Source organism: Doryrhamphus excisus, chromosome 17 (genome assembly GCF_030265055.1).
Source record: "Doryrhamphus excisus isolate RoL2022-K1 chromosome 17, RoL_Dexc_1.0, whole genome shotgun sequence".
NCBI classification, from domain to species: domain Eukaryota; kingdom Metazoa; phylum Chordata; class Actinopteri; order Syngnathiformes; family Syngnathidae; genus Doryrhamphus; species Doryrhamphus excisus.
The window spans coordinates 5,230,023-5,241,138 of record NC_080482.1 but is presented as its reverse complement, the minus strand read 5'-3'; the positions used below and the strand labels follow the sequence as shown (position 1 = coordinate 5,241,138).

General features: G+C 37.2%; 1 protein-coding gene across 1 annotated transcript; it reads left to right on the top strand.

Moving 5' to 3' along the window:
• The first annotated feature begins 4,593 nt into the window (after positions 1 to 4,593).
• Positions 4,594 to 10,983, top strand: LOC131105232 (V-type proton ATPase subunit C 1-A-like). The gene is made up of 13 exons (XM_058053132.1): positions 4,594 to 4,725; positions 5,135 to 5,279; positions 5,963 to 6,030; positions 6,822 to 6,907; positions 7,041 to 7,135; positions 7,251 to 7,342; positions 7,507 to 7,605; positions 7,687 to 7,755; positions 7,949 to 8,041; positions 8,757 to 8,850; positions 9,524 to 9,621; positions 9,737 to 9,863; positions 9,998 to 10,983. Exons 2-13 carry the CDS (start codon positions 5,148 to 5,150, stop codon positions 10,094 to 10,096), a joined length of 1,152 nt encoding a protein of 383 aa, XP_057909115.1. The 5' UTR covers positions 4,594 to 4,725; positions 5,135 to 5,147; the 3' UTR covers positions 10,097 to 10,983.
• The last annotated feature ends 133 nt before the right edge of the window (positions 10,984 to 11,116 follow it).

The following is an 11,116-nucleotide window of genomic DNA, read 5'->3' as shown; positions in this document are numbered from 1 at the left end:
AATATACAGCAACCAATTTTTTTGCAGAGAACTTCCGCCCGTAGAAGCAAAGAAGTAAATGAAAAAAATAATTGATTTAACCAGAAAATACGGAAGCCCATTACCGCTACTGATAATTCTGAAATAAAAAGTCGAAATTATGAGATTGAAAGCCAAAATTATGAGCTACAAACTGCATGTGTCATATGTGCCACCTTCTTCACTTGACACAATTGTGAGTGGGTAGTCTTTTGTAAATGTTCGACGTTTACAACATGCGTAATGAGTTGTCAGCGGTCGCGTTCTTCTTCAGGAGGATACCCACTTTGCTTACAATTGTGTCGCCATTTTTGAAGAAGGCGGCAACTGTGGCACATGCGCAGTTTGTATCTCATAATGCTTCCCTATATAACAATTTCGAGGCTTCCATAAGAAAATTATTTTACATCGGTATTGACAATTGTTTGTGTTTTCATTTAATGTCATCTTATGTTGATTAGTACTTATGATAATATACAGTAAAATTACACAAGAAAAAAAATATTCCATTTCACTAACTAGTGACTGTTTGTAATATAGCATATAGCTTTGCAAATTTCCAAAGCTGGGTTGAATAATTAGAAATGCAACTGAATTTATAATAGTCATGAATTGCTTTTCCACCACATGGGTCACAGAGGAACTGGAGCCTATCAGGCGAGAGGCGGGGTATACCCTAGTTTGGCGGTCAATCACAGGACAGATATAGACAAACAAGCATTCACACTCACATTCACACCCCATGGACATTCTTTTATTTATTTATTTATTTTGGACAGTTTTTAAGTCTCCAGTTAATCTAACCTGCATACTTTCAGACTGGCGAAGGAAACAGCAGTACCCTCACAAAACCAACACAAGCACAAGGATATCATGCAAACACCATACTGTCCCATTTACAACATATTTATATGTTTTACTTGAATTCAGTAGTATGTTCGGGTCTGACATTAACATTGAGTCCATCATGCTGAATTGCTAATTATTAGTATTGATAAACATTTAGTTTACTGCTGCAATACAATGAAAAGCATAATTTCATATAGTATATTGTATATATAAATGTATACTGTATATAAACAATTTCCTGAGCAAATTACCTTAATCACGTTGTGTTTTTGTTTCCCATGCCTTATTGATGAAGGTGAAGTGCTGTCCAAATGAAGTTAATCTTTTTCAGAAATCTGAATACTTTTCAAGAATTAATCCACTAAATTCCAGTAAGATGGATGCATACATTTTCTGTCATGTTCAAAATCAATCACATTCCTGGTTTGTTGTATCTTTGTTGAGCTGTGCGGATGTCTGGACATTCAAGTGCCTGGGGCAGTGTGTGTTTTTAAGGAGGTCAATTTGCATATGTCCCTCCTCAAGAGGAGGATGCCAGGGAAAGCTTAACTACTTGCTGAACATTACAGTCTCTTTTGGGGGCTGTTCCTCTCACTCCGTACACACACATAGTGCACACACGCTGAGACAGAAGTCATGTAAGTTAACCAGTAAACTGAGGACCATTTATGGCCTGCAGCTTCTTTTTTATACTGTAAAAGTACAATGAAACAAAAATGAAAGGAAAAAAAATGAAAATGGTGGGGAAATAGAGAATACAAAAGATGAAATATTGTTCATAATACAACTGATATATTAAAAATATGCTTTGTCACCACAAATCTGATTTGGGGGCTGTTTTTCTTTATATATAAGTTATTAGAAAATTAATCTACAAAATAGATAATCTCAAAAAATCCTTTGGTTTTTGTAGTGTGGTGAAAAAAATTTGGACAGCAGACCATTAATGATGTGGGGGAAAAATATAGCATTTGTCATATTAATATAATTGTTTAGTTATATAATGCAGATAATTACATATTTTGTAATTTTTTTGAGGAAAAATACAAATATTTGTCTCATAAATACCTTGAATGCACTGTAAAAGTTGAATAGTTTTTTTTAAACTGTAAAACAAAAGCTATTCTGTGATTTGAGTTGTATTCTATTAAATAATACTTTGTACATCCAATCACACATAGCATCTAAAGCTGCTCCCGCTAACGCACAATGTTTAATTTCCATTGTTTGGTCCATAATAGCCATCACAGCCACTGGGTATGCAAGCCATGTGTACCACCCACCGTGAGGGGAAACACTCAGTGGCTGCACTGTGCAGAAGGAATTCTTATTTGCAGATATTCTAAGTAGATGACCTCAGCTCTGCCTTGCCAGAATGACCAAAAAACAGTTAGGAATCAGCCATTCAAACATAGCATTTCCACTTGTGTTTGCACAGAATCAATTGACTTCTGTATGCTATGGACGTGACTCACAAGCTAAAGCTATCATATTGTGTGGTCTTACATAACTGAATATAGTGTCCTTTAGTCACGCAGCAGAGGTGTTGCTAAGTAAAAGGAACTCAAACAAATGTCTCCTCTGACTCATCTGAATATTAAACAGGACTGTGTCAAAGCATTCCCTTCAAGTGCATCACAAATATTTCGGAGAAATGTTGTATTTCTTTTTCTGCAGTGTGTCGATTGTTGAATACCTGCAGGGTTGCAAAGCGACCTAAAAGCAACCTAAAGCAAGTGTGTCAAACTCAGGCCCGCTGGCCAAATCAGGCCCGCACTGCAATTTCAACTGGCCCGTGGAACTGTTTGGAAAATAGCATGGAGTTAGCCCACCTCACAGACCTTATCAAAGTGATGACAGTGGTCAGTGTAATTAAGCAATTCATCCATATTTTCAATATGCAGAAAATTACAAATGTTGAACATTTCAGGATGATACAAAGTTGAGTGGTAGGGTGGACCTAAAGTAGGTTTTGAGTTTTGGCCCCCTTGTGCAATTGAGTTTGACACCCCTGGGTTCCACTTTCAGAAACAATGAGACCATGATCATTTTTAAAGAATATTTCAGCCAAAATATGTAATAAACAATAGGTCAGGAGTGTCAATTTTTATCCCATTTTTGGCATATTGTAAAAATATTATTATATGCATACTGTATATTGACCTGGGATGCAACATTGCGGTTTTTTAGAAAGAATATTTTTTTTTGTACACCTAAAAGTGCTTTTTCTCTTACACAATACCCCTGGGCCTTTCCTGGACATTGCATTATAACAACATTTAACAATTGTATCAGACTGGTGCAGAGATACACCGAGATTGATGGTTCAACAATCACTCACAACGACAACATTATCTAGAAATGATATATGGTTCATCTTCATTTCCCTCCTGTCAAGATAGTGACAATTGCTTGCCTGTAATAACTTCCAAACAGTGTCAGAGCCTTAGATAATTTACAAGAATAAATGCCTACATTGTTCCTGAAAAAAAGATATGATGCTAACTGGTTTACTTGGCCACTTACTTAATGTTTTAACTCAATATACTGTATTTTTTAGATCACAGAGAACACTATTTGAATACATGTGATGAACTTGTGAATAATTTGCTGTATTGCTTGACCGCAAATGAAATCAATTGAAAATCTGTGAGGATTGGGATCAAATCCATGCACAATTACATCATGGCACGTCATTTCATCATTTACTAATTTTTCAAATTAATTTTCACCCGAGACTATACACTAAGACTCTAAACAGTAGTTGTGCTATAGCCGTCTGGAGTGTGTGCGTTCTGATAACATCCCAGCAGACTGGAAGTAAGCCAGCCATGGGCAAACTTACCATGCTGTTTGATGTGGAGGGTTGGCTCCAGGCAGACCAAGCATTGTGTCCCAAACAATGAACCCCAGACCCACTGAACTATAAACATGTCCTTTTGGGGGGCGTTTTCCTTAGATTCTGTACTGGAGACACCCAATGTCAGGAAACCTGAGGCGACTCTTCTAAATTTAGTATCTATAAGAATTCTAATGCTGCTGACTTGCATTCCAAGATTGTTTGGCGACTTTTCTAATTTATAATGCACTTGGAATGTTGCGGAATTCTGGGGTGGAGAAGTCATTGTTTCTTGTAATGGGAGGATATCCATGCGTTTTCTATACTGCTTATCCCCACTAGGGTCGCGTAGGGTATGCTGGAACCTATCCCAGCTGACTTCAGCGACCGGTGGCCAGCCAATCATATGGCACATATAAACAAACAGCCATACACATTCATACCTATATAGCTAATGCATGTTTTTTTTTTGCAAACTCCACACAGAGATGCACAAGCGGAGATTCAAACCCAGGTCTTCACTATCTCCTAACTGTGTTGCCAACATGTTAACCACTCGGCTTTGCAATGTTAAATTTAGAACCAAAATTTTAATTTTTAACATTTGTTGGTGAAATAATTTTGATTATTTTAATAGTATTAATCAGTATAAATCGGTTTTGCAATGTTAAATTTAGAACCAAAATTTTAATTTTTAACCTTTGTTGGTGAAATAATTTATTATTTTAATAGTATTAATATTTTACAATTTTTTAAGAAAAATCCTGAAGATCCCTGAACCCCACCTATTTTTGCGGTTTACTCACAATTGCAGTAACCCCAAGCTACCAGCTATGGCGCTAGTGAGTTTTGTTGTATGTCGATAAGCACTTCCGCTTCCGCTGGCTGGTCAGCTGACTCTGATGCTGCTGTCAGGAGACCTCGCCAACTGTGCTTGAATGGCAGCAATGCGATTCAGCATTCCATAATATGCAATAAAGGTTACATTTCTCTCCTAACGAACACAGTTTAATACATAGGTGAGTTAACCCGTCAACAAATTTGATCGTCAGCTTGTTTAAGTGTTTTTTTCAGCAAAGCTAATATCAAACTAACTAGCTAATCCCTGATGGATGGAGCTGTAATTATCATTTTATTGACTTGTCTGTGGGCATAAGTTGTCCATATGTAAATATTATGTTTGCATTATACAAATATGTTGCTCCCTTTTGTCTGTGGATTGTGTGTTTAGGGTGATATGTCGTTCCATAACAGTAAACAGGACGATTTTGTGTTGTGACGCTACATATGGCTTACTAACATTGAATGGTGCTCAGTGATATCAAGTGCCACCAAGTACTAGTATCAAGACAACTGTTGTTTTTCAAAAATATATATTAATACTCCACTTACAAATGAAAATACACTTTTCCCATCTGACTTCTGTAGTCCAGCCAGAATCATGACTGAGTTTTGGTTGATATCTGCTCCGGGAGAGAAAACCTGCCAGCAAACATGGGACAAAATGATGGCGGCAACCACACGCACCAACAATCTCTCTACCAACCACAAGTTCAGCATCCCAGACTTGAAGGTTAGTCTGGATTCATCTGCTCTATTATTTGTCATCCTTTGATTGACAAGCAGCCTCAAACTCAGTTATGATTGCAAATAGCAATGACGACAAATATAAACAAAACATAATCATCTATGTTATAGCAGAATTCTTTATCCAAGTATATATAGTCAATCTTCATCCAGTCTGGGTCCCGTGCTTGTATGAGCTTTTTCCATAATAAATGAAAAAATTCAGTTCAATACCTTATGTGTTAATTTTAAAATCAGTAGTTAAGTAATGAATTATAAAAATCTCACCTTATGAATCTGCTGTCAAGAATATGCCGGATCTGCGTATGGGTCGCAACCTTTAAAGAGCTCCGTTGTAAACATGTTAAAGTGTTGATTTGCTGAAGTTTTCATCCAAGGCAGCAGAGCTTGTCTGGTTTGGGTCTGCTCTGTGCTGAAGGTGAAGTAACCCCGTTGACCTTGATGCCACACAGGGCTGTAATGGGCTTCTGGAACATTTAATAATGCATGAGTGACTCTGGACAACGAGGCGCCATCCAAAGTACACCGGGCCCCTTGGTTGTCACTCTAGGCTGACTGGACCCCACAAACCACCGTTTAAACACAACCTGCCTGATCCCCAGCACTGTCTAGACTCCTGTTATTAATAATATTGTGATAGTGACTTATTGTTTTTGTGTGTGTAAACAGGTGGGAACTCTAGATGTCTTGGTTGGGCTGTCAGATGAATTGGCCAAATTAGATTCTTTTGTTGAAAGGTAAGATTTTATTTGCGGAGTCATGCTTAAATTAGATTATTATTAACTCATAACTGCAATCTATACTCAAATGATATCTTATTATGCAATCTTGTGATGTTATTTGGATGTATTGTAAAGAACTTGTCATAAATGGAAACATATGAATGCATTTATTAAAGGCCAGTTAATTTAAAAAAAAAAAGATTATTATTAACTTTCATTAAGAGCAGTCTTATTGTAAAGCAGAACAAAAATGTAACAATAATATAAAAACAGTCATCATCTCTTATTATATGCACCATTTTCCAGCTCTCCGGTGCCGCTGGTTTAATCTCACCTTGTCTTGTAACAATGAGGAATTTCACATGCTGCCGAGTCTTGCACGACTTGCGGTATAAACCTGGCAATTTGCAGTATGGTGGCACGCCAACAGCTCTTCATTAGTCATATTTATATCCAGTGACTTACTGTATGCTACCAAGTATGTTTGACGTCCTTTGGAAACATTGACGTCTAAATCTCACACACAGTGCTTACCGTCTTTCACCAGCTTTGAGTTCCTCTGTGGACATTTCCAAGAACGTGTGAGAAAGAACAAGTTCGCTACTTGGTTTTAAGTCTAGGCTGCCTTTAATCCACTTCCCCGTTGACTTTTTGGGAAATGGAACCTTTTATGTGTGTGAATGCTTGTACACTGAGTTTATGGTCGTGTTTGCACAGTGCATGGAGAGTGAATTTGAGTGTTACACTGGCTTTGTGTATGTAGCTTTTTTGCTAAAGCGTGTTTTAAATGACTTGGCTGTCCACAGTGTAGTAAAGAAGGTGGCTCAATACATGGCCGACGTGCTGGAAGACAGTCGAGACAAAGTGCAGGAGAACTTGCTGGCCAATGGAGGTATAGTAATTCTGTTTTAGTAGCCCATGTTAGTTTTCACTTTATACTTGAGATCACCCAACCCATGCTCTGTGATTAGGACATTTTCATTTGCATTTACTGCCAATGACGTGTCTTTTTTTCTCTCCCCCAGTTGATCTCATCACCTACATCACACGGTTTCAATGGGACATGGCCAAGTATCCCATCAAGCAATCACTCAAAAACATTTCTGAAATTATCTCTAAGGTAATCATGTTGACATTTAAATAACAGTGAAAATTTGTTTTTATTTTGAATAATCTGTGCAATGCTTTTAAAGTTAAGTGTGTTATTAATTAATAGGCTGGTGTGTATTTTACAGCAAGTCACCCAAATTGACAACGATTTGAAGACCAGAGCATCAGCATATAACAACCTGAAAGGAAACCTACAGAATTTAGAAAGGAAGAATGCGTAAGTGAAAAGTAAAAGTACAGCCGTTAACACATTAATACAGATTAATTCATTGGATTAAAAACAATCTGAAAGGATTAATGCATGCGCAGCACACAGTCACTCAAAATGACACAATTCCACTCACTGGCTATTATTGGTGCGCCTACCTTGTCTGCCCACAGGGGGAGCTTGCTGACCAGGAGCTTGGCTGACATTGTCAAGAAGGAAGACTTTGTTCTAGACTCAGAGTACCTTATCACTCTGATTGTTGTGGTACCAAAGTGAGTACATTAAAATGGAAAAGGTTTTCGCGGGATAATTAAAGTATTAATAAGTGTGACCCCGCTCTGTTGTACTCTCAGAACATCTTATGCGGACTGGCAGAAAACATATGAAACGCTTGCAGAGATGGTGGTGCCTCGATCCTCCAAGTAAGGAGTGTGAAACTAGATTAAGTATTTGTATTGGTAGCGTACAACTTATTTTAGTTCCATTCCATTTGTATTTTGTCACTTTTTTATGTGAGGTACTTGTTGTATATTTTCTCAATTCCTATGCATATTTCTATGTATTGTTTTCTGTACAACTCAATAATGTTTTTATCTTTTTTCATTTTTTTCCTAGTCTTTTGTTTGAGGACAATGACAGTGGATTGTTCAGCGTGACTCTATTTCAGAAAGCAATTGATGACTTCAAACACAAAGCCAGAGAGAACAAGTAAGACATTCAAGTCAAGTCAATTTCATTTATATAGAGGAAGTTATGTCAAGGAACTTTGCACACGGAGCAGGCCATACATTAAGAAAGGGTCTCAAACACAACTCAACTGTCGGTTGTTGGAAGTAGAGTCTTACAGTGTGGGTAAAAAAACACTATAAGCATCACACAGCAACAGTTGGATAGCACATACACAGGGTAACTACTCCTAGTGGAGGATAATAAACAACTATGTTAACTGTACACCCAAACTTTTTAGTGTCACAAAGCATGCTGGGAAGCCTGAAGCACACCCAGTGATTCTGTTTCCCAGCATACTTTGCCCCATTGGCTGTAAATTTGAGACCCCTGCTTTACAGTAAGCCCATGAGCAAGCACAAGGAAAAATTCCCTCCAAGTAAGAAACCTCAAACATAACGCAGGCTCTGAAATAATGATACAGACAATAGGAAGAGGAGTTGATGTTCAATAGTATTGACACTGTAACACTTAAAACACTCTACATTCAAGGGTCAAAAGAAACAGGTCTAAAGTCTAAAATTTCAGAATCTAAATCAGGATCGGACCAAAAGCACTTTGAAAACAGCTTGATTTTTCTCAGTTAATGTTGATTTTTGCATATTTAATGTTGAAATGAAACACTGTATGTTATGTATATTTAGATTTTTAAAACATTTATTATGAATAATATTTTCCAACTCCACCCCGCTTGCAGGTTCTCGGTGAGAGACTTTCAGTACAATGAAGGGGAAATGAAGGCCGATAAAGACGAGATGACTCGGCTGTCTACAGATAAAAAGAAGCAATTTGTAAGTGTTTCACATTATGTTGGCCATGAGTCTTATGACAGTTATGTTTATGAAAGTAGTTCAAAGTTTTCTTCTGTCAGTACTGTCAGCAGTAGTGCTGCAGCCGGGGGGGATGCACAGCTCACAAATGCATCAATTGATTTGGACCAGAGAAAGCAGGCTGTAGATGTGAAAGCATACTGACGTCAGCCACTTCCACATTTAGCCAAAAGACTATTCATATGAAATACTAGAAATACTCGTTAATAAACGAGGGTGATTTGTGGTATTTTCTAGCCCATAGTATTATTTTGACAGTTTTTTTTTTAATCCTGTTTTGTTATGTTATTCACTTCAGAATTATGTCTCTCGTGCTGGCTTGCAGTCTTTGTATGTTTGCAAGGTTGAACATCTGGACATGCTAAAGGAATGTAAAAGTTATGCTAAACGGCGCCATGATGGAATACTGTAAATGAATCTTTGGTTTGAAGGAGGAAAACTGCAACAGGGTGTGGCGATATGTTTTAACAAGGATACAAAAACACTACAGTACAGCAGAAAGGCATGATGACAGGAGTGAAATAACGTGTGAATCACATAATTTCTTGTTTCCAACCTGTAGGTTGATCATTAAAATTCAAAGAAAGGGTGAAATGTGAGATGATATTTACAATACAGTATTTCTTCTGTGCAGGGTCCACTTGTTCGATGGCTGAAAGTGAACTTCAGTGAGGCTTTCATCGCGTGGATCCACATTAAAGCACTGAGGGTTTTTGTTGAATCTGTTCTCAGGTGCTCTTACTCCGACTACCTCTTTTCACTTCACTTCGATTTACAACATTAAATATAAACACAACTGAAGTGAAGTGCTTTATTGCTAACTTGTTGCTAATGTGGTGACCCTCAGATATGGACTGCCAGTGAACTTTCAGTCCATGTTACTGCAGCCAAACAAGAAGACTACAAAGAAGCTGAGGGAGGTGCTCAATGATCTATACAAACATCTGGACAGCAGTGCTGCAGCAATTATTGACGTGAGTACTTCAAACCTTCTTACAGATCATTTCACTGTATCACAAAGGCCAATACAAGATCAAAACAAAAGGGTTAAGAGCATCATGCTAAGACGCTAAGTTTCATTATGCACATCATTCCATATTTGTTTCAGTCAGCAATGGATATTCCAGGATTGAATCTGAGCCAGCAGGAGTATTATCCATACGTGTACTACAAAATTGACTGCAACCTTCTGGACTTCAAAGTGTAAGACTTCCATTTTCATGGTACATCCCCCACTTGCTTCCGTGTTCCTGGAGTCTCATCGCTTCCACACTTGAATGACCGAAAACGCTGCATGCTCATTCGTTGTGGCTACAAAACACACATACACGCTTATATCACTTTTAAAAAGGACTTATTAGTCGTTCTACATGATGTGGAAGTGTTGTAATGAAGATGTTTGTGTGTTTTTAAGTTATCCCTGTTTAATTTTTATGCAACTCCTCATGAATGGTCTGGTAAGGGAACTTCACAAGATTTGCACAAGATCTTTTTTTTTGCTGCTCATGATTAATTTTTTTGAAAATGGCAGCCAGAATGTGTTTTTTATGTAAGAATTGTGTAAACTAGAGTAAGGGAGCAAGGGAATTTTGGGGAGCTACTTCTTGGTCACGAATCCTTTGCTCTCGCCACTTCACGGACAGCATTTTTGTGAATACAGCACTGTCGCTGGATCATACAGTGTTCATGCAATTATTATATTTCCAATATAGAATTCTTCTTTACCGTTTACGGATAACCATTAGTGCATGTCCTTTTTAAATATCATTTTTAAATCCCTTCAAAAATGCTTTTGTGTACAGCTTATTCTTGAGGCAAACATTGTAAAATTAATTTTAAAAATGATGGTGGATATTTGTATATGTATTAGCCATTCCATATGTGTACTGTACAGCTCCTGTGTTGATGTTTTTGTGTTGCATTAAATTCATTCTATTATATGTGTGACAACCAAATTAGTTGTGTGTTTGTGAGATGACTGCATGCTGATATTGTGGAAATGTTTGTTTTGTGCCGTGTATAACTTTTTAAAAAGGGGCCATTATGAGTCCATTACATTGATGGTCACAGCTTACTAATGGTTTTAATTAACAAATGGAAGTACAATAAAGTATATTAAAACATTTGTTTTATGACATTACTTTTGATGTAAATGCTATAACTTTACATCCTAATGTTAATTATTCATATTACATACAATTAATTGTAGGAGCAAAAAAATGACTAC

What these genes read in the sequence shown, in the direction of transcription:
- LOC131105232 (XM_058053132.1), top strand. Translation starts at nt 5,148, where the DNA reads ATGACTGAGTTTTGGTTGATATCTGCTCCGGGAGAGAAAACCTGCCAG. An exon ending in TCAGCATCCCAGACTTGAAG is followed by an intron (nt 5,280 to 5,962) that starts GTTAGTCTGGAT and finishes GTGTGTAAACAG; the next exon opens with GTGGGAACTCTAGATGTCTT. An exon ending in TTAGATTCTTTTGTTGAAAG is followed by an intron (nt 6,031 to 6,821) that starts GTAAGATTTTAT and finishes GGCTGTCCACAG; the next exon opens with TGTAGTAAAGAAGGTGGCTC.